Here is a 24521-nt window from a genome sequence, read left to right as displayed (position 1 = left end):
TGAGATTCCATAGTGGGGCAGGAGGATTCCTTGGTGGTATTACCCTTTTCAAGCCTTCCATAAAGGCTTTGATTACTGGAACTCTAAATAGTGACAAATGTCTGTTCTGCAAATAAGCAGCTACTGCTGCCAGGTGCAAACGAATAGATGTATAAGGTAGTCCAATTTGCTGTAAGTGTAACAGGTAATATTTTGTAAAGAAGCATCTAGAGGATTGATTTTGTTGTTATTGCAGTATACAACAACTCTTTTCCACTTTGCTGTGTAGCAAGCTCTGGTGGTAGGCTTTTGTGCTTCTTTTAGAATATTCATACAGTCTGGTGGTAGATTTGAATAACCAAACTCTAGGACTTCTGGAGCCAGATCGCTAAATTCAGTTCTTTGGGTTTGGATGTCTGATTTTTCTCCATGGTTCTGTGTGAGGAGCCTGGAGGTAAGGTGCAGCTTGGAACTAGTGACCGCTCTAACAGGGTCGTGTACCATGGTTGACAGGCCCATGTGGGAGCTACTAGAATTAGTGTGAGAGATGTTTGCCTGAGCTTCTGAACTAGATACGGAATGAGTGGGAGAGGCGGAAAAGTGTAAGCAAATTTCCCTGACCAGTTCATCCATATGGCATTGCCCTTTGAGAGCGGGTGTGGGAACCTGGAGCCGAATCTTGGGCATTTTGTGTTGTCAGCTGTGGCGAACAAGTCTATTTTTGGGAATACCCATTGTTGAAAGTTTGCAAGGAGAACTTGGGGATGAAGTTCCCACTCATGAGTTTGCGGTCTCCTTCTGCTGAGGTGGTCGGCTATCTGATTGTTTACTACTGGGAAGTGTTCTGCCAGAAGGTAAATACTGTAATGGATTGCCCATTTCCAAATGGTTTGAGCAAGTCGTGGCAGTTGGAGAGAGTGCCTCCCTCCCTGCTTTTGCACATGATACATTGCTGTTAAGTTGTCTGTTCGGACTAGGACAGTTTTGCCTATCGGGTGAGTTTGAAAAGCTTTGAGCACAAAAAAAACTGCTAGAAGCTCTAGATAGTTGATGTAGAGACTTTTGTGCTTGTTGTTCCACATACCTTGTATTGCGTACTATTGGTGATGGGCACCCCAACCTGTCAGAGATGTGTCTGCTGTGAGCACGATCTGTGAAATAGGGTTGATGAAAGGCCATCCTTTTCATACATATTGTGGGTTCCACCACTGCAGAGAGAGATGGGGACAGCCATCTATCAACACTGGATCGGTTAATTGACCTTGCGACTGGTTCCACTGATGTGCCAAGCACTTTTGTAGGGGACGCAGGTGAAGTCTTGCATGGGGTACAATTGCAATGCAAGACACCATAATTCCCAGCAGATGCATGAATACTCTGGCTGGTAAGGCTTGGTTGGACAAACTGTAGTATCATAGACAATGTTGTGAATTCTGGCTACATTCGGAGAGGCTAGAGCGTTGGCTGTGTCTAGAGTGGCTCCTAGGTAAGATAGCATCTGCGAAGGATGCAAGTGAGATTATTGTGCATTGACCATAAAGCCCAGTTAATGAAGTAGTTCTATTGTCATTTGAGTATGCCGTAGACAGTTTTGGTAAGTGTTCGCTTTGCTGCCAGTCGTCTAGGTAGGGGAAGAAGTGAATATGCAGTCTTCTGAGATGAGCCGCGACTACTGCCAGACATTTGGTAAATACCCTGGGAGCTGGAGTCACTCCAAAGTGAAGTACTTTGAATTGGTGATGCTTGCCTATCACAAATGTGAGGTATTTGCGATGAGCTTGGTGAATTGCAACATGAAAATGTGTATTTTTTAAGTCTAGAGTAGACATAACATTTGCCTTCTGTAAAAGTGGAAGTATCTGTTGAAGGGTACCAGGTGGAAGTGTTCAGACAGTATATATTGGTTTAACTCTCTGAGATCCAGAATAGGTCTTAAGGAACCGTCCATTTTGGGAATCAGAAAATACAGAGAGTAAACCTCTGAACATTGGTACTCTACTAGAACCGATTCTATTGCTCCTTTTAGTAAGAGACATTGCACTTCCTGTTCAAGCAAATGCATGTGTTCTGGAGGCAATTTGTGAGAGTGTGTTGGAATGTTTGGAGGATTGCTGGTAAGCTCCAGGCAATAACCATGTTGGATAATTCCAATCACCCATTTGTCGGTTCTTGTAGATTGCCAAACAGGGAGAAATTGTTGAAGTATTCCCCTGACAGGTGTGGTATAGTCGGGGGGAAGCATGGGTAAGTTACTGCTTATTAGGGGAAGGGGAGTTCTGGTGTGTGTTGCCCTTACCCTTACTTTTAGAGTTGTTCCCTCTATAACCTCTCTATAACCTCCTCGAAAAAAACCTCTTGAGGAAGAGGTCTGGTTATTACCTCTGGTTATTACCTTTCCTTCATTTACCAAATCTTGCGCTTTTGTTTTATGCTCATCCGGCAGATATTGAAGCAATTGCTCCATTTCATCCCAGTGTGCCCTGTCATACCTGGCTAAAACGATCTGCGTATTTGCAATACACCAGTGAATGGCAGCTTGAGCAGCTATGCGCATGCCAGAAGCGTCTATTAGCTTTGATTCTTTATCTGGGGGGGGGGGGGGGGGGATAGGAGCACCCCCTGATGTTTGGGAATTAGCCCGCTTACGAGCATTGGACAATTCCAGTTAATCTAATGGCAACTGGCCCTTGATAAATACTGCATCTGTTGGGAGGCCTTATGCTTTTTGTGAACTCTACGAGTCAAGATGCGTGCAGGCACGGGGTCTTTAAAAATGTCGTCAGCGTGTCTCATCATGCCCTTAAGCATAGGAAGTGTTTATGACAACCTATGTATGGATCCTAAAGTCTTGAACAAAAAATCCTTATCTCCTTATCTAATGATTCTTTGTGCAGTGCCACCCCATGATATTGTGCAGCCCTGGCAATGAGTTCCTGATAAGATACATTGTCATCAGGAAGAGAGGGCTTGGCAGGGTAAAGGTCTGGATCGTTGTCTGCTAGAGGGTCAATTGTGTAATCAGTCCATGGATTTACTGGTAAATGTGAACCCCCATCATAAATATCATTGTAATCATGGTGAGATCGTAGAGAATCTGGAGGTGTGATCTGCAAAGGATTTGAAGGTGGTTGGAGGGTGGTGGAGGGGATGGTGATGGTGGATGGAAAGGACTGGTAGCAACAGACTTTTTCTTTTAAAGGAATCTTATAAAAAGAGTGTCCTCATCAGGAAGCTTGTGTTTCTGAGGAAGTTTAGTATGAAAATGACCTGTTTCACGGTTAATATACAGTCTCTTTTGTTGGGATCCGTTTTCGGCTGAACAATGTCTAAATTCAGATCCGAAGGGACATCCCTCGGTTTCAGAGCCGGCGTTTTAGGTGCCAGCATGGGCTGGCCTTTTGGTACGGAAGATTTTGGCTTCGAAGGCTGTTTCAATTTCAGCGAGGGCTTCGGCTCTGAGCCGGATTTGTTTTGGAGCCAGAAGGATTGACTGGGTGTTTCGGAGCTGAGCCCGGAGGCATAGCATCAGAAACGTCGCCTTGGTGCCGACCTTGACCAGAAGGCAGAGGTGCTGCCGAAGCCTTATGTTTTTTGTAGGTGAGTTGGTGGGGCAAGGGGTCTTCTGTAATCACGTCACCATGTCACTGCGGCAGTTCTTTGGCATCAAGGTCGATCTCTAGCTCCGAGTCGGAGTCTTGCTCGAAGAAGGCTTCTTTCTCCTCTGTCGCTGATGCACCAACATCATCTTGACCGGCTTCTTCACCAAAGATATCCAGCGTGTCTTCGATGCTTTGAAACTGCATCTCCCGACGTTGAGTCCGATGATCGCGAAGAGTTATCTTCGACCCAAACGATCTGCAAGCGTCACAGTCTTCTTCTTTGTGCTCTGGAAACAAGCACAAGTTACACACTTCGTGTGAGTCAGTGCACGGATACTTTGCGTATCACGGAGGGCAGAATTAGAACGGTGTCTGTTCCATTGACAGAGCTGAACCAACGCAGTTAGGCCCGAAGGCCATCCACGAAGCTTTTCGATCGCAAAGTAGATTTCGTTGACCGTAACGATACGCGGAGAAGTAGGAAACGCGTACAAAACAATACCGTTGAGGGTAGCGAGGACTGTGCGTTAAGGGGAACCTGAAGAACCGCTTCGAACCAGAGCGCAACAATACACGTCAGAACCCGATGGTGGAAAAAAAAAAATATCTAAGAATGGAGTTGACAACCATGCGCACTATCACCAAAAGGAGGAGTCACCTTACCTCATGAGTAGGAAAGACTTTTTCGAAGAAAAACAGCTTGCAAACATCCGGACCCAACACTAGATGGCAGGAGTATGCAAAGCATGTGTATCTACAGCACACATGCATCAGTCAGTTACTAATAGAACATGTTTTCTGTTGTGCATGTTGGTCAAGCAGAGAAGACAGGTTTTCAACAGGGTTTCGTTGATACAGCATAAGCTGCTAACAAATGCAAACTGTTTTAATCTGAAGTAAACACCTGCAAACCCATTCAAAATGACCAATACTAAAGCTGGGGTAAGGACTTAATATCAAAGGCAAACACATAACACATTGAAATTGCCACTACATTCTTCAAACTGTGGCAAACTCAACCAAATAGCAACCACCCTCCCCCATAAAAGTGGTGTAGACTGCTAATTTTTAGAGGCATGTATGCAAACAAACCACCTGTTCTTCGAAACCCTCAATATTTAAAAGTAACAAACTCTTCCTTTCATGGATGTACTGCAAATAATGCCCAAAACCACAACATGTTAAAGTGTATCCAAGTGCCTCAAATGTGCCAAGTTCAAAGTGTAGTTAAGTTAGAGTTGCATAGCTGCTGCCAAGTGCCTCTGCGTTATGCTACCTACTTTTTGCCAGTCCTACTTTTTTCAACCAGTAGCAACTTACAACCTGCCCAAAGTTATTTGGCTATTAACATCACAAATAATGGTTCAAAAATAGCATGAAAAATTCTGTTCCCTAAATGTGGCACTTAATAAAGAAAAATGTATTCCAGGTGCAAATATATTAATTTAGTGGCAACTGTGCCCACTATTCTACAAACGGGGCCCATTGTGAATGCATGGTCAGGAAGTGGCATGGGTAGCCGAGGAGGCCCAGGCTTAAAGGTTTGCTGAAGAAAGCCACATATTGTACTGATTTCATTTGTAAAATATACTCAGTAGTCAAAGTGCAATAAAAAAAAGTATGGAAATTGTGATGCCTTGTTAAATGAGGGAGGGAGGCCTTAGGGTGGGGGCGGAGTCAATGGAGTGTAAAATATTTTGTAACTTTGTTGGCCTTCACCTTCAGGTAACCACATAGAAAATAAAGCACAGCTTAAATGCAAGTTAAGTTAAGCAGTGGGAAATGCACTACTGTACATTATGAAGCCACAGAATTGAATCCTGGTTGGTGCAGTGGAGAATAGTGACGTGTTTATGTTTAGTGCTATGAGGTCCCAGTCTGTGATATAAAGCACCGTGAATATGTAAGTCATTATTTTAAACTTGCATTACACACAGTATAAAATAGGCTGCTATAAAAATGCACAAAAGGGTTTAAGATAAAAATATAGATTTTAGTATTACCCAGACAGTACATAGTGCAATTGTTTTTTATAACTGTCCTTTAAAAGCACATATTTCACAGTTCAACTGGTAACTCCCTAGTAATACCACTCAAAAAGAATAAATCTGTGCCATTAGGAAGCTTCAAGAGATTTCATCAATTAAAGCCAATACAGACTTCCAAGCACCCTCGCAAGAAGGCTTGTTTAGCTGGCTGCTCCTCCCTTGTTTTAACCCCTTCCATGCTGCGCAGATTCCGCCGCTGTGCTGACGGAATCTTGCGCGGGCGTGGTCATGACGGAACGGTTCCGTCATGAGCACAGCTCAACCGTGGCTCATGACGGAACCGTTCCGTCATGAGCACCGAAGGGGTTAAGGGCATAGAAGACTCCCTGCCTTACACTTCTGCTAAGGCGTTTCAACTGTCAGAATTAACCATCCTGGTGCAGCTGTCTTTTTACAAAAAGTAGGGGGAACTGTTTTCCGTAAATTGAGAAAGTAAGGGCACGTTGTGCCACTCAAATCCTGCCCACTTCGACCACTGCCTAAAAGCAAGAGTTTGTTGGTTTATATACAAAAACAGACTGGCACTCACATCCTCTCAAACCAATCTCCCACATCTCTGCTTCGTTGGGTGGACGTCAAGCTTCCTCAGATATCGGCATCTTCTTCACAGGCTACCCTTCTCACCTTGAAGAATTCACCTCCAAGGGACGTTGAGGTGAAAAAAATACAAGTTGAACAACCGAGTCTATTTCAGTGGAGTATTGTGTTGTAGGGGCTGCTGTATAGCTGTTAAATCGGTACTTATGAGCTAAGATTTGTGCCCATGCAGTTTTAATATGCGTTAAAAGAATAAAACAGTGAATTAATACGTCAAAGAATGTAAATTATATTTGCATTTTCTTGCTGCAATAGCTGGTCCTCCATTCAACAAATATCAAGTGACCCTGCCTTTAGGGCACAGCTTTGTCTCCTAGAACAGAGTAACATCTGTTCAACACTCAAAGGTTGATAAAAGGGCTACTATGATGCTGAGAAATAATAACAGTTATTGTTAAAACTATGACATAATTCAAGTTTGTTGTGCGTGTCTTAAACTCTAAACACAGTTTTACCAGTGTCAACTATTTTGTTTTACCAGTGTCAACTATGTTGAATTCATGGCACCTAGAAGTGCACACAAATTTACATGCTTGGTCGGGCTACTCATGGCGGTTGCTCTACCAGGAAGTTATGGGGTACATATCTACTTTTTCAGTTTCTGCCGGACTTGTCCCCTACCTCCACCTTCCACCAGTTACTACACAGTTCAAGCACATGCAAAGGGTATCTGAAATCAGAGGGTGGCTCGTACAGTTTTTACACACACGCGTACACACACTGCAGAGGCAAGCACGGACTCCATAGCGAATATGTGCTTCAGATTTCTATGTAGCACTCTTTGATTGGGTGTGTGGCTCCCACAAACTAGCACCGTTGCATTATTTATGCCTTATAGATATAGGCTCAGACTCCACAACCAAAGGGCACTTCAGAACTGAACGCAGCACTCTAGGATCGGCTGATGTGCCAACAGTACTCCACTCGTAGATCACCATAATTATTATGATGTATGGACGCCAAAAAGATTTTCAGCCATGGGACAGGAGGCGGAAATAAATAAATGGATGAGCCAATCGATGAGAGCACCAGACACTTTTTTAGGTAATACCATACATTCTGCCCAATCAAAACATGTACCCCAGGCTCCCAACATTTGGGTGGAGCAAAAACCCTTCTTGTGATTCTCACATTATTTTCTGGTGACAGCTGTGTAGTCAAGCCAGACCACAAAAAGTGGGAGAGTGAGAGGACTAGTTTAAATATACTGCAATACATGCTCTCCTGTCAGACTGAACTTAAACAATAAGAAATTGGCCATCTGGTGCAGAAGAAACTTACTGTCAACCTATTCACAGAAGACTAAGACACAAACATTGAGTGAGCTACAGCCAAATTAGTTTTTAGTTATGCACAACTGTATATGTTCACAAAATACACAACTGTAGTTATGACAATAGTTGTAAGTGTATTTGACTGTAATAAAGAACTTCAGCCTCTCTGTGAATGCAGAACAATTATGACATTGTGAGTTCTTCACATTTCAGTTATAACATTTTAAAATAACTTTTCGAAATTGGTCTCAGTCAAAATAAAACTTTCTAGTGGCTACATCATCCAAAAGAGTTTAGATTACTTACTCACTGATGTCACAGTATTGTGTATGTGGTGTTATGGGAGAGAGGAGGGGCAAATAATTTTCGGATTTCAGTTTTTTCATTCTCTTTCCCTCTAACGCAGCCTTGTGGATTGGGTTCCAAATGGGAGACCTCCTTACTCAATGACATTCAAGTCTATCCCTCTTGGTTAAAAAAGGGGTTCCCTCTTTTCCAGGGGTGGGAGTGGAGTGAAACTCATTCCATAGGAGGGTCCACAGCATACTGCCATGGGCAGCTGCGAGAGGGCTACAAAGCACTGCAAAGGCAGTCTGTTCCCTATCCATGGAGACCCCACCATAAGCTGCCATGGGATCCACCACATACTGCCATGTGGACCCTGCAAATACTCCCACTTGGCCCAATACATACTGCTAAGCAGGGGGAGGCAGCACATACTGCAACGGGGTAGTGCACAATGTACTTTGGAATGGCTATGTTGTACTGCCGTGTGGGTTCTACAATGTACTACCATGTGAGCATCACAGTAAACTGCCCTTTGTGGACCACTACAGACTACCATTAAGGCAATACAACATGTCATAGTAGGGTCAGGTATTTGGGGACTACGACAACATTCCAGGGGGTGAAATCATCATGCCATGAGATGGGACATACTGCGCAATGAGAGGGTCACAACATCACGCCATTGGCGTACAATCCCATCTTGCAACAAAGGGCAGTCCTAACCTGGGGGATCCAAGAGATGTGTGGTTGTCAGTAGTCACTGACAAAACAACATTTCTTGAGGAATAATGAGATTTTTGACAATTCAGAAGCATATGCCACAAAAGCGCTATTTATCCACCACAAAGTATACATCTTTAAAAGTACTGACACCACTCTCCCTTATTTGAAAGATGCAGGACAAACAATGGACATGGTGAACAAACAGAAATGAATAACTGAACATGTGTAAAACACAGCCTGCTTTACAATGTAATGTGTGTGCCCTGACAGTTAAATCTCAGGCAGCTGGATAAACAAAATGATCAAAGCTGCGTGGAGGACAAGCACTTATTTGTGGAAGCACACAACTTCAGCCTCATAAAGACATGCACTCCTGGCTCCCAACATGTGGGTGGAGCTAAAGTCCCTCTTCTGGTGGTTCTCACATAATTGTCCGGTGACAGCAAACAAAGTGCTTGATCAAAATGCTCTAGTAGACCTGTAGCACAAGAAGTCTATAATCAATAATATTCTGGAAAGTATCTACTGCTGAAAAAGCTTTGCACAAACAGCATTCTTAGAGTCCAGAACTATTGACATAAAAGTGGGGCCATTAAGAGTAAGATCAACCTACATCAAAGGTATGATTTGTATGTAATCAAACACACCATTTTGTTTACAACACATAAAAAAGATTCTGACTTACTACTGGATTGCAAGTCACAAGTTCTTTAATTCGAACCATTACTTCTTGCGTGAACGTCCCAGGCCAAAAAACTTGAGAGACTAAACCTTTAGTACATGCCTCCTGCGCAGTCAATTTTCTTCCGCTGAACAACATTTCATTTGCCTGAAACAAACATAAAACGTGATTTTGTTTAAATATCATGAATACTGAAGGGCCACAGAATTTAAGAACAATATTAATATGTAGAATCTAATGTAAGAGCAATCTCCTTGTTCCTAAATGTGGGGTTCCGGCACAAAAGTCTAACCGCAACAAAAATAAGCTCTTCGGAAAGTCTATCAACATAATATTCTATAGTTAAACAATGCCATTACGAAGACAAAGAACAAACAAGCAACAGCAATATCAAAGAGTGCACTCCTAAAAAACGATGTTGCTTTCTCAAAAATAATAAATAGAAACGTTTCTGAAAGTATCTAAAGTAAGGTTAATGGAGACATTGCAGATTCTCTCGGCTGCACAAATGTCAGTAACATTTTAAATCTGAAAATGAAATAAGCTTATTACATGTTAGTGTTTAATACACAAAGTATGTTGGCTTGCAGAGAAGCAGAGTCATTGTCATGAGAAGCAGGGAGGAGTTTTATATATCTGCATACAGCATTTTCTGCAATGATGTTTTAAGATCATCTGATGGTACAACTCCTCTTAAATACACAGATTTTCCGATCTTTGAGCGGTAAGGAAATGTGTAAATGGAACAAGCCATGGAGTAGGTGCTGGACTAATAGTTACATGCAATGAACAAGAGTTTAATTTGGTTCCAGTTGGTAGAATTTAGATTATTTTGCAAAAAGAGAGTTGTAGGGATAAGATCTGTTCTTGTGCAAACCAGTTCCTACTATCTTCACTACTGATCAGTACAACCACCTTCTGAATCTTGGTGAGGAAGTTTCAGGTGTGGGCTGGCCCAGCCATGCCCTGCTAACAACCGATGATGCTGACCAGGCACGCACTGAGAACTCATTGTTAATTTTGTCAATTTTGACTTGTGTAATAGCAAAAAATAAAAACCTGCCCTGATTCTTAACATCCAGGAGTGAGAAAGGTTACGCTGCCCTGGCCTCAAATCCTAGTCAATAATAACCCCAATTACGCTATATGTTTTATATTTTAATTCCAGATTGGGATTGCATTACATTGTCAGATCATGGTTCTTTCATAATTAAGTGTTTGCCCTTAGCAGTCCTGATGAAGGAAAGCTCTTTCAATTAATCAATTCCCTATGTACACACCTTGACTGAAGTAAACAATACAAATATATAGGTGTGAATAATTATATGATAAAACAGGATGTAAAAATACAATTGATTGAGACAGTGTTTTCCACTGAGTAACTGGAACACCATGACTTAGTAAATGTCAAAGTACAATCAATACCATGTGACTCTGCCTAGGTCAGTATAATGGCGATTAAGTTATGACAGCTGTACTAATATGTTTGTGATATATGCTAAACCAGTTATTGTATCAATAAAAGTAACTTTTCTAATAGCTGGAGTTATCAGATAAATGTATTCATATCCACATTGTTTTGGAGTGTCTCCTAATTAAGATTTAATTATGCTTGAAAGTCGATCACAATGATTGACATGTAAGAGAGTATATTGTGTAACTGGTGTAGGGTAGTATGGAATGTCCCTTATCAATGGACTGCAAATTATATGAAAGAAGAAAAGGCTTATCTTACTTTGCAGACTCCCCATCTATCTTTGAAGGAACAGTAGACAATGTGTCCTAAGTGCTTTGTTGAGTTCCTGCTCCAATGATAGGGTCCAGAGTGAAAAGCAGTCAGTTTCCTGATTTAGCCTTATGGAATAGTGAGGATTTAAGTGTGTGCTGAGGAAAATGTGCTTTGCCTCCTGGGAGAGCTTAGCCTCCACAAGGTAGGTATTTCCTTTGATGTGGTCCTGTCTATCCATAGGAAGTTGATGGCCTGAATTGGATTCCTAGTTCCTGATATTACCGCTTGTAAGCTACTAGGCTATTAGTTGAATGGAGTAACCCCCTCAAGTAACAATCACAATCCTTGTCAGAGTAACTCAGTGCAGTCACTAAAAACACAAGCTCAACCTCCTTGTAGCTGTGGCACAGAGCAGACAGGCTTATTTCAGAGGCAATGTGTAAAGTGTTTATGCAGAAATAAAGTTTCAATGCCCAACAATTTTTTAAAATCCCAAAATTAATTTAAAAAAATAGGGTAAAATGTAGAAAGCATACAACAAAATGACAAAAATCAAATAAGGAGAACCAGAGATATGATTTTTTAAAGTTTTAAGTAAGAATAGTGAAAAGAAGCACACCGATAGTCAATGGTGGTAGTGGAACAGGTCCTATGCTCAATTTGACGATGACCTTGATGGAGCGCAGGTCGGATACACTAAAGAGGCTTGTCCTGGTCAAAGATTGTACCTTCTGGCTTTAGTCCTTTGAATTACATTCCACCTCAGGAGTACCCTCCTAACCCCCTGACTTTCAAAGGACCTCATGGGAGGCACATAGAGACTCACAAGGAGGCAGGCAGGGTCCAGTCCAGGTCCAAATGCCACTGATCAGCTGGGCAGTTGCAGGACAGGCATCTTACAGCTTGTTGTATCCATGTATTAACAGGTTAGCCTTATAATACTTTGAGTCCTCTTTTTTGCCCTGGTTACTATGTTATTACTAGTGGTCTGCAAAATGTGTCTCTCTTACTTTTGTACACCTCATGAGAAAGTATCCTGAAGTTCGTAGTATTATTTGAAATTTGAATTATCTTTCAATTCTGGTATTTGTGGAAACATCAGTAAAAGTAAAAAAACTCAAACCTATGTTTTTTAAAGATGGGAGATAGATTGTGTATTTTATATTTACTTTTTAGCCTTCAAAGTACTTTTACAAGTATGTTTACTTAAAGTAATTTGATGCTTTTTTGTTTACTTAGCACATAGATGGACATCTGTAATAATGACGTCCTATACAAGCTGAAGGAGGACTAGGGGCATATAAGACAGCCATTGTTACCCATGCTAAGCAGACTATGCTGTATATATTTGCTGCATAAATAAAAAAACATTATAACAATTATAGTAATTTATGCCATGCCTCATACAGAGATTCAAGCACCTAATGAGCAATAAAAGTTAGAAGTGTTGCCAGGTATGTATTTCACATACAGGTCCCTTGCTTTGATTTCACTCCGCTCAGATTATTTAATTTGAAACAATGCATGATTCATTAGTTGTGTTTAACGGGATTGATATTTTTTGCTTGTAAAAGATTGGAACTTGTATATTCATGCTTTTTTGGATTGATCTTCTTTCACTGATGCTTAATTAGACAAGCATTGGCAAGGTCAAAAGGCGCTCCTTTTGTTGAGGTAAGCCAAGCTTTTGACTTTGCCAATGAGTTTTGCGAAGGAAAAGAAATAATGGTCTACCAATGCAGAACAACATCAGCAAGAAAAAAAAAAAAGATGATTGTGTGTCATCGTCCATTTTATTCCTCCAGCAAAGCCTTCACCCAGCTATTCCCACTGACATATTGGATAGGGGTTCAGTGGGTAACATGATACAGTTCTGTTTCTACCACACAATACTTAATATAAGACTGTGATTGCCTGCAGATGTTCTTCACCTCTAGAAGTATGTTTAAGGTGAATCTAACCCCACACTCTGATTCCAGTACTACCATTAGTCAGGGTCAGCTCAGGAACAGGCTTCAGTGTGGTTGGCACCCTCTTGCTGTACAGCTACATTGTAGAAGGACGTACCATGGACAACTATGGCTTTACTCTTTGTGGGAGAATGGAACGTCTAAGTCCTCACACTCCATCAGGACAGCAGGTTCCGGTGTTCATTGCCTCACCTTCCGAGAGCTGTCTGATGGCATCTACCAGCCCCAGAATTTGAGCAGTGCACAGCCTTACAGAGATGCATCTAAACCATAGCAATACAAGCTCCACTCCCACATTGATCTTTCTTAGGTACTGCCATTTGTTTTGATATCAAATATTCAGATATTCCTCTCTTCCCCTAAATAGTTTAGGGGAAGTGAAAGAAGAAAAAAAAAATGATGTATGCACAAATCCAAAATAAACTTTAGTCTTCAAGACACCATTACAGCGATGGAAGAAGTAAGTTACGTACCTGTAATAAACGTTTTCCATCACATGTACCTTCTTTGAATTCATAAACAACGTATAGCTCCTCCTGTGGGTGTAATCCCGAAACACCTTGGTGAAATAGAAACATACATTTTGAAATGCCTATCCAAATGCCTTTTTAGGTTGAGCCTAGACAGCGCTTGCGCTGTCTGGAAGATCTGTTGTATGTACTTTGTGAGATCTGGAGTTCAGCCCTAGGACTTGTCTGCTTCTGCCTTTGCTCTGGGACTTTTTTTTGTCAGTTCAACTGCCTCTATTAAACTGTCTTGATAGAAAACGACCAGTAGAGGTCAGTAAAGTACCAGAATTGCTTTCTGCTTGTCCAACTGCCTCTAATTAACTGTCTTGATAGAAAACGACCCATAGAGGTCAGTAAAATACCAGAATTGCTTTCTACTTAGGGTGCTTTCTTTTTTTATTTTTCTGGCAACTGCCTCTATTTAACTTTCTTGATAGAAAATGACCAGCAAGGGTCAGTAAATTACCAGAATCACTTCAGCATTCCCTAGATTTCAGGCCATAGAAACCTCTATTCAACGAGCACCCGTAGACAATAATATTCTTTTAAATCTTGTATTTTCAGTGATATGAACACTGAAGGGGTTGAATTTATATTAAAAACAGAGCTTTGGACAATACAATTTCCCCCTGTTAGGCAGTATTTCCTTCCATGTGTTTCCATACCTGGTGTGTTTTGCAGTTTGTTGCTTACTTTGCCTCCATGTTAAAGAACAGTAGATGTTTCAGCACCCAGGCTAATGTGCTGCATAGCTAAATACATATACGGTCCCAAAGGCGAGACTGATTGCATTGCAAATGCATGTTTTGCTGTTCTGGTTTCTTCTCTTTTCTTTCATCGTTTTAGATGTAGGAAACAAGGTGCAAAACAGGCCTCTTTTGTAATTCTCTTCCTCAGAGAAAGTAAAGAAAGTTGTGAAAAAACAGATCAATAGGCAGTAAGTACCATTCCAAAAATAAGGCAAAATGCACAGTTTTTTTTAAGGCAGCGAATGCGGACCTCGACCAACTCAGAATGTAGAGCAGAGCTCTGTTATTTTGATAGCTGAACCACAGAGGCTTAGTCTTACACTCTGAATTCTCCCTCCATCATCATGACGCTTTTCTTGACGTGATGTTTCTGTATTCAAAGAACATGGAGAACTGATAACTCCTTCATGGGATGTTTATTCATAAAAACTGAATAGGACAGTAAGAAATTACCTCTGCGCTCGGGGAAAGACACTGATGGACAAATTAAAGTGAGGGAAAAACAAACAGACTATAATAGTAAAATACCGGAATATCATTTCACAACAGCTTGAAGAAAAAAATACAAGTGATTAACATAAATATAGAGTACATAAAAACACACACAGATATCTTTATCGATATATCTTACCTACTGGCGGTCGCTAGTAGGTAGTCATAGTTAGGACCTATTTTCCATAGGAAATCCGCAACATTCTATTTGGAATAACGTTGGCGCCGATTGACGAATCTTCGCGAAATTTTCCAAACTTTTGGCCAGCTCCGGTCCGCTCCTATCCTGAAAATTTCACAGTGATTCGTCAAGCGGGGGCCGAGAAAAAAGGGGAGTCCCAAAACGCGTATTCCCCATACATTTTCACATAGGACCTGTTGACGCAGCTACAGCCCGAACTGCTGAACGGAATTACACCACATTTGGCAAAGAGGTAGTCCTCAGTTCAGACTCGTGCCTTTTGCTTAAATGGTGTAAATCCGTTCAGTAGTTCCTGGGAAAATTAGAGTTAAAAAGATAGATACATCTGGGCGGAGCCTAACCACATATCTCATCGTGAGATCTGATTGGTTGTCAGTACTTCATCCAAGAAGTGTTGGCAGCCATCTTGGGACCAATATACATGATAGCACCTCATTAAAAAGCATTGCAGTTAATAGAAGGATTTAAGACTTTAGTTACATTATAAATCATTTGTTGATGGTACCATACTCATTTTAGGAATTGTGGTGTGTTCGAAGGTGATTTTACCATGTGAAAAAGCCTTCAGCTGTGATATCATGAATCATGTTTGAAAGAAAACTATTTTCTAATGCTTTTCCCACAGAGGTTTGGAAGGTGACCTATAAGCTAAACTGAGAGCATATTTTCTGTATATTCACATTATCTTTCTCAGTCATGTGAGAATGAAGTCTGACATTCTCAGTAAAACATGTACATCCAACAAGGGCAGAGTCTGTCAGTTGATTCCTTTGTGTTCTACTGCAGCTTCCCAGAGTGTTCTAAAGAACAACTAGAGCGCTAACAGTCCTACTTATGATAAACATATGGCACACCTGAAGCCATCTTGCTTGGATTAAAGTGGTAACTCTTAAAACATTTAATTTAAAAAGGAACAAAATGAGGGGGTTCATTTTTCCATAAAAAGTATGATTAGTGCTGCAGAACGAAAAATTAGGGCACATTTTGAGTGACTTCTCAAATCCTCTATTTCATTAAAAAATTCTGACATGCAGACTGAAACATGCACTTTCAATACCAGCAGCAGTTTTCCCTGGTGAGCAGTAGCTTTACTACAGTGATCTAATGAGCAACTAGAGGGCTAACATTTAGAATTTATGGTAAATGTGGGACACATCTGAATGCCTTCTTGATGGAACCAAAATAAAAAACTGAAAGTATTTCCTACTGAGGAGACTGCAGTAAATGAGGAAATTAGGAAACTTCATAACAAATCTCCCAAGATGGCCACCAGAGACAAAAGAGCCCACATATAGCCCAAATATCACCCAGATGTAGCCCAAGTATAGCCCAATGACAGAATGTCCCAAAGTGTTCTTAAGAACAACTAGAGCGCTTACTGTCTTACTTATGACAAAAGTATGGCACACCTGAAGCCATCTTGATTGGAATAAACTGGTAACACTTAAAACATTTAATTTTAAAAGGAACACAGTGAGGGGGCTCATTTTGCCATAGAAATTATGATTAGTGTTGAAGAAAGAAAAATTAGGGCACATTTTGAGTGACTTCTCAAATCCTCTTCTATTTCATTAAAAAATTCTGATAGGCAGAGTGAAACATGCACTTTTAATACCAGCAGTAGACTTCCGTGGTGAGCAGTAGCTTTACTACAGTGATCTAATGAGCAACTAGAGTGCTAACATTCAGAATTTATGGCAAATGTGTGACATATCTGAATACCTTCTTGATGGAATCAAAGTAAAAAACTGAAAGCATTTCCTACTGAGGAGACTGCAGTAAATGAGGAAATTAGGAAACTTCATAACAAATAAATCTCCCAAGATGGCCACCAGAGAAAAAAGAACCCAAATGCAGCACAAATATCACCCAGATGTAGCCCAAATGTAGCCCAATGACAGAAGTGTGCAAAACACTTATTTTTTGTGTATTTGCAGTTTTGTATAGTGCAGACTTGTCAGGTATTGGAGTGCTTTACATGAGCATTGGTTACATCACACAAGATCAAATTCATTTTGGTTGTAGACATGGGGAGATTAAGTGATTTGACCAGAATCACAGAATGTTGAGCTGAAGCAGAAACTCCAACCTGGTTCCCCAGTTGCAAAGTCTGCAGCTCTGGAAGTAACACCACATCCTCTCCCCTAGGTGCAACATTTAATCAAGTGGTCAACTGGATAACAAAACAAAGATTACAAATAATTTAAAAGTTCTTTGTCGCTATTTGAAAACTCAGAAAATATGTCCTCATTTTAGTTTTTTAGAGCACTAACCATAATTTTGAAGCAAATAAGACCCTCTCATATATGTAATTTCTAAAGGAAATGCTCTAGGTATTACAGTTTTGATTACATCAAGATGACGTCAGGCGTTCCACACTTTTGTAATAAATATAGAATGTTAGCAATCTAGTTGTTCATTGGGATACTGTTGAAAGGCAGAGGCCAGGGGCACGGACTCTGGTCAAATTGTTGCCTCTGCACTCTCCTACGTGCCTTCAATTTTCACACTGGGCAGGTAGGAAGGGCAGTGGCAGCACAACAGACTAAGGAGGTCAGTGGAAAGGGGGGCAGGGGCAACAAACCAACAATACAGGACTGGCAAGAGAGGCTGTGGTAATGTAATAGACCATTGTGGGCAGAAGGAAGAGGCAGTGGTAGTACAACCATACATGCCAACAGACCCGTTTCAGCCAGGAAACGTCCAATGTTTTTAAGCTCATATGGGCTTTATTTGATCTGTCTCCTGTCTACAATCTCCTCTTTTTCAATGTAACTCAAAGGGGAAAATCAATACCCCAGTTTTTTTTCAAAATCTCCCTCTTACCAAGTTCAAAATGTTCGCAAGTAACATTGGATCATGGTAGACAGGAGGAATTGGGGTAGGGACATGGACTTGGATAACAGATGACAGGAGGGACATGGAGAAGTGCACCAAACTGACCCTACAGGGCAGGCATCAGGGTTTGCAGTAGCGCAATACACCACACAGGGCATGCGGGACGGGAGTGCAGCACAACAATCCATAGAAAGCAATAGGGAGGGGACAGGACCATGCACATGGACAACAGAGAACAGAGAGGAAAGAGGCAATGGTAGCTAGCTGACCATAATGGACAGACAGGAGAGAGAGCTGCAGCATAACAGACCATAAAGGGCAGGAGGGACGGATCAGGGGCATTACAATGTAACAGACAAGCCAGGAGAGAGGGAATAGGGGTCTGCACATGGAAACAGAGGGCTGGGGGCAAGGGGCAGGGCAGGAGCAGCAAGATGACCATGGAGGTCAGGCAGGATGGGCACTAGAAACCAGACACACCATGGAGAGCAACAATGAGACTATGATGGCATACACACAGACCATGGAGGGAAGGTGGGAGGGGGTCAGGGGCAGCTAGCTGACCACACAGGGAAGGTGGGAGGAGCCATGGCAGCACAGAAGACCATGCATGGCAAGCGGGAGGGTTAGTGGCAGCACAATGGCTATGATGGGCAAGAAGGAGGGTGCAGGGGCATGCACAAAGGACCATGGAGGATAGAAGGGAGGGTCAGGACCTGGGCACAGACAAGAGAGTTCAAGGGAAGGGGCCTCACAACAGACCGCGCGGGGCAGGCAGGCAGGAGCAGTTGCAGCACAACAGACCAGGGAGGGCAGAAGGGTGTGGCAGTAAAATGGACCATGGAGGAAGGGGATAGGGGCATGGCATGTGGACAGGCAGTGTGGAGGTGGCGGGGACAGGTTACAGTCATCTGACAATGCTAGGCAGGTGGGAGGGGAGTGGCAGCTCAACAGAACACTCAGAGTAGATAGGAGTGGCAGGTCCATGGAACATGTTGGGCAAAAAGGATGGAGCAGGGGCATACACAAAGACATCAGAGGGCAGGGGGAAGGAGAATAGGGGCAGCAAGCTATGCACAGAGGCTAAGCAGGAGGTCAATGATGGGCCATAGAATTGGGCAATGGAGGGCAAGAGGAGTGGACTGGTACATCATGCTAAATGGAGGGCAGTGGCAGCTTATCAGACCATGCATGGCAGGAGGGAGAAGGCTAGTCCAAGGATTCAGACAACAGAGGATAGGGAGGAGGTGGATGGGGCAGCAAGCTAACTGTTCAGAGAAGGTGGGTATTAGGAACTTTATTGTTTTTAAAATGTGTGTCTATGCGAACTACTTAAAACATGAACAAGTATGTAGCATAATCTCACTTTTATTCAGGAAGAACAGGACGTTTGTGACTGACTCCCGGCTCACTTGGCAGAAACACCCCCTGACCCTCCACCCCCATCGCAAAATGTAATGCCTGTGAAAAGGGTAGGTGGACGCAGTGTTATATAGAACATAGTCCTGAGAGCACGATTGAAAATGAAAACTAGATATAGTATATGGTATAAACTATGCACCAAAAAGTGTGATATAAGATGAACCGGGGCGTGAAATATATTATGCAATACATTGTGCGCAATGACAGATTCATTGGAGAGTGCGAGATAGCACAGGCACTAGCGCGTGCTATGCGATATGCGCCTTGGAGTGTAATATGCACAGGGCAGTGTTGTGTAACCTAACTAGTCTCTAAAGTTGTAATATAAAATATGTGCTGGGGAGTTTAACATTGCATATGCAGTGTGACAAAGATATGGATCCCAGATTGTAATATGTATGGCATAGCGCTGTGCGTTATAACATAGGCATCGAGGAAGGCACGTTAGATGGGGCAATATAACCCGTGCGAAGGCAAGTGTGGTATGACATATTTGCAGGGTGGTGTTACAGTGCACATGGGCTAGAGAGAGTCATAGCATACGCACTAGCTGGTGGAATACAACACAGAGGTGTGTGGCACTTGGCGGGCACTGGTGGGTGTAACACAGCATTGGGCTCAGCCAGGAGCACGCTGTGACTCAAGTGAGGTTTGTCTCCTTTCCAGAGAGTAAAATAAAAAGTATTACACATCCGGCGGTGGATGTGTGTTTTATTAACTGTGAGGGTTTTTTTTTGCATAGTTTGGTCAAATTTTTGTCGAATCCCATTTAAATGGCTTGGTGTGCGTGTGTATTAAATGTGCCCGTCAATAGCTACCCATGTTTGTATAAATAAACAACAAGGGTGTCTACTTGGAGAGTACCCACCGGCGGGGGCGCCGGGATTAGTCACGGTAGGGCGTCAGACACGTCAGAGCTTCACTAGCGGTGTAAATACATTCCACGTGGATTCATTGTATGCATAGTCGCCTTTTAATGAATATTACGCAAATCGTCATGGTGATGGGTACATAAGGTTTGTCCAGCATGTCCTAGGTGTCTCTATAAATATATATTTTTTTTAAATAATAAAAAACAAAGGCCGGCCCCGGGGGATGGGGTCCCCGGGGCCATAAGTGGCCTGAGGAGGGGGGCAACGCAGCGCCCCTCCTAAAGAATAAAAAAAAAAAAAAAAGGCCATGACCCGGGGGTTGGGGTTCCCGGGGCCGATTAAGGCCTTGGGAGGACCAAATTAATTTTTGAAAGAAAATAAATTAGGGTGCAGGCCCTGGGGGATGGGGTCCCCAGGGCCAATAAATTAGAAAAAGAAGGGAGCCACACAGCCCTCCTCCTTAAAAAAATAAAATAAATAAAAGATCAGCATCGCGCCGGAGGCCACGCCCCCTCCTTGCAGCACTCTGCAAACGCACCCCTTGGCCAGTTGTAAGTTGGCAAATTAATTCCCCTTCAATACTGAGGGTCACTGAGGGTCCCTGAGGGCCAACTAGCCCAACAGGTATCTCCAATATGCACCAGGGAGTTGCGTTGCAGACAGGTGTTCTGAGGCCACGCCCCTTTTTACACCTCTATGCAACGCAGCTCTGTGGCGCTTACTGGAGGTACCTAGTGGGCTAGTTTGACCCTAGGGACCCTTAGGATTCAAGGGGACTTAATCTCTCAACTTAGAACGGCGACAGGGCGCGTTTACACATTGGTGAAGGGAAGGGACAGGGCCTGAGGTGACGTGTGCAAACACGCCCTATGGCGCGTTTTAAGTTGGGGAAATAATTCCCCTTCAATCCTGAGGGCCCCTGGATGTGGTCTAAGCCGTGCCCCTTTTTACATCTCTCTGCAACGCAGCTCTGTGGCGCTTACTGGAGGTACCTAGTGGTCTACTTGGACCCTAGGGACCCTCAGGATTCAAGGGGACTTAACCTCCCAACTTAAAACGGCCACAGGGCGTGTTTACACAGTGGGGAAGGGAGGGGATGGGGCCTGAGGTGACGTGTACAAACACGCCCTGTGGCGCATTTTAAGAGGTAGTTTTAATCCCCTGCCCTATTATATACTAGGGGCTTACAGAGGAGGTCATGCTAATCACAGGGGGACCCCAACGCATAGTGGTCCCTAGTGTATGTAGGTGTTTTCACTGTATTCTGAGTGTCTTTTAACATAGCACTGGCTCTAGGACTGGTTAGTCAGACTCAGTTACCACCAGTATCCGTCTGAAAAAGTTGAGGGTACAGGATGATTTTGCAACAAGGCTTCTTTCTCCTCTTCTGTTTGTTCTTTCTGCACATTATCCTTCTTCCTGCACTTTTCTTCGTCTTTGAGGACTTCTGTTGCTTCTTTCTGCATTTCTTTTTTTTCTTTCTGTTTTTTTTTCTTCTTTCTTCACATGTCCTATCTCTGTAGGCATAGTTAGAAATTAGCATTTAAAAACCTTTGAATTTCACTGAAAAAAACATAGGTTTCAGGCACCTTATAGTTAGGAATTAGCATTTAAAAAACCTTAAAAATTCTGTGAAAAAAACATAGGTTTCAGGGGCGTTCTAGTTAGCTGGACTTTTCACTCGTACAAAACCACTGAAATTCACCCGCTATAGTTAGTTCAGCTAACTATAACTCGCGCGCCCGCAATGCACTGCTGATGACGTCACATATTACATCACTCATGACATGGTCAGTGACATCACGGATGACATCTCAAATGACATCACTGATGACATCAACCTTGTGATAGAGTGGCAGACCTCCTCTCCCCCTAATATAACCTTTGAAACACACATTCAAAAATAGAAACTAACATTTTCAAAACAATGGCCATACCAATACCAGTTACAACAACCTATTCAGTAATTCTAAGATCCACATACACATCCACTCATTCACCAACAGTCCTATACAGTCACTCATACATGTACTCACTCATCATATGTACTCATACACCTATACATCCTGTTACACAATGCCACTCATCCATAGAGTTACTCACACACAGTCACTCATGCTAATAAAGAATCAAACATACATTTACTTGCATATACAGTTATACACACACCACCACACTTACTTCTACAGAAACTTACACATACTTAGTCTTTTAAACAATCACTTATAGAAACACATACTTATTCATACAGGAACTCTTTCAATCTCTCACTCTCACATATACTCACTTATATACACCAATAGTCACATATACTAGTTTAAAACATATGTAGTTACTCATAAAGATACTATTGAGACAGTCATTCACTCACTAACACCCATGCACACACTCATCCACCCATACAGTCCTGCACACATGCTGTCTTCAACACATACAGTGAGTCACTCATTCATGCACCTATACACTACGTAATACCCCCCACCGAACCATACAGACACTCATACTGATACTCAAAAAACCAACTAATAACCTATATAGACACTCATGTAGCTACTCACCAACCCATGCAGCCACTTATACACAAAGTGAGACTGATACAGATATTTACATATTTAAACATTACTCACTAAGCCATGTATTCACTAAAATACACTTAGTCAGTTATACACTCAATTTTTCAAAAACAAATCATCCATTTAGACACTTATGTACCCATTTATTCTTCCATTGACCTTGAGATATACATATATAAAACATATGTAATTTTCAGAAAAACACACATTCACTGGATGATATCATGAGTGATGTCATTTGAGATGTCATCAGTGATGTCATGAGTGATGTCACTGACCATGTCATGAGTGATGTAATATGTGACGTCATCAGCAGTGAATTGCGGGCGCACGAGTTATAGTTAGCTGAACTAACTATAACGGGGGAATTTCAATAGTTTCGTACGAGTGAAAAGTCCAGCTAACTATAACGCCCCTGAAACCTATGGTTTTTTTCAATATATATATATATATTCATATATATTCACAAAAACATCCCAAGATTTGGGGTCGCGCTCCACGACAGATAAGTTTCCACTTTTTTTGTTCAAAAGACCTGCAGCTTCCCATTCCTACGTATCGTCCCTTGCCTTACGCGTTTCGAATCCTTGTGATTCTCATCAGAGGCCCATGCAGCAGTCCTTTTACATCAAACCACATTACCCCGCTTGAGTTTTTTAAAGAGTTTATTTGGCCTCAGGTCAGGGATGTGCCTTTTCCATATATGGAGTCAATGTGTTCAGTAGTTCCTGAGAAAATTGCAGTTAAAAGTACATAAATATCTATAGGCGCGCACCGTGCGCGCACCTTAGCGAGCGTAATTCTGATTGGTGGTTACATGTCAGTCAACGTTCGAATCGGTCGAAATCAGGAAGTGTCGGCCGCCATTTTGTGTGTGACAGTGAAAAAGAAAGGCGGAGAACGTGAAAAGGGGGCAGGGTAGAGAGTTCCTGACCCCCTAGTCTTTGTCAGGGGGTCCCTGAAGGACCCCGAAGGGCGAAAAAAACATTTTGTTTTCAAAAAATCGCGGGGTGCGCGCACGGTGAAAAACCTTAACAAAAAAAAATATATAAAAAATATAATAAAGCATACATAACTTAGCATTTAAAAAACCTTACAAATTCACTAAAAAACCATCGGTTTCACACACGTTATAGTTAGGAATTAGCATTAAAAAAACCTTGCAAATTCACTTAAAACACCATAGGTTTCACACATGTTATAGTTAGCTGGACATTTCACTCGTAAAAAACCATTGAAATTTCCCCGTTATAGTTAGTTCAGATAACTATAACTCGCGCGACCGCCACTCTATCACAAGGATGATGTCATCAGTGATGTCATGAGTGATGCCACTGACCATGTCATGAGTGATGTAATATGTGACGTCATGAGCAGTGGATTGCGGGCGCGCGAGTTATAGTTATCTGAACTAACTATAACGGGGGAATTTCAATGGTTTTTTACGAGTGAAATGTCCAGCTAACTATAACATGTGTGAAACCTATGGTTTTTTAAGTGAATATATATATATATATATATATATATATATATATATATATATATATATATATATATTTTCACTGAAAAAACCATGAGTTTCACACAAGTTATAGTTAGCTGGACATTTCACTCGTAAAAAACCAATGAAATTCCCCCGTTATAGTTAGTGCAGGCAACTATAACTCACGCGACCGTAATCCTCTGCTGATGCTAATACTGTATTTAGACACTTATTTGCCCATGTCTTCTTCCATTAAATTTTAGCTATACATATATTACAAATATTTTTTTTTCATAAAGACACATATGTCATCAGCAGAGGATTACGGTCGCGTGAGTTATAGTTGCCTACAGTAACTATAACGGGGGCATTTCATTGGTTTTTTATCAGTAAAATGTACAGCTAAGTGTGAAACCTATGGTTTTTTCAGTGAATTTGCAAGGTTTTTTAAATGCTAATTCCTAACTATAACGTGTGTGAAACCTATGGTTT

The 24521-nt window shown here is 41.9% G+C and overlaps 1 protein-coding gene across 2 annotated transcripts in view; it reads right to left on the bottom strand.

The window, feature by feature from the left end:
- The window catches only part of CDYL (chromodomain Y like), a 286386-nt gene that overhangs the window by 17914 nt on the left and 243951 nt on the right, over nt 1-24521 (bottom strand). For both annotated transcript variants that reach the window (XM_085607193.1, XM_085607192.1), the window contains one exon: nt 9194-9337. In XM_085607193.1, the coding sequence (XP_085463319.1) occupies nt 9194-9337 (144 nt within the window). The remainder of the gene's footprint in view (nt 1-9193; nt 9338-24521) is intronic.

This window comes from Triturus cristatus, chromosome 5_2 (genome assembly GCF_964204655.1).
Source record: "Triturus cristatus chromosome 5_2, aTriCri1.1, whole genome shotgun sequence".
Taxonomy (NCBI): domain Eukaryota; kingdom Metazoa; phylum Chordata; class Amphibia; order Caudata; family Salamandridae; genus Triturus; species Triturus cristatus.
Note: the sequence above shows the minus strand (reverse complement) of the source record. Positions and strands in the feature narration are given on the sequence as shown.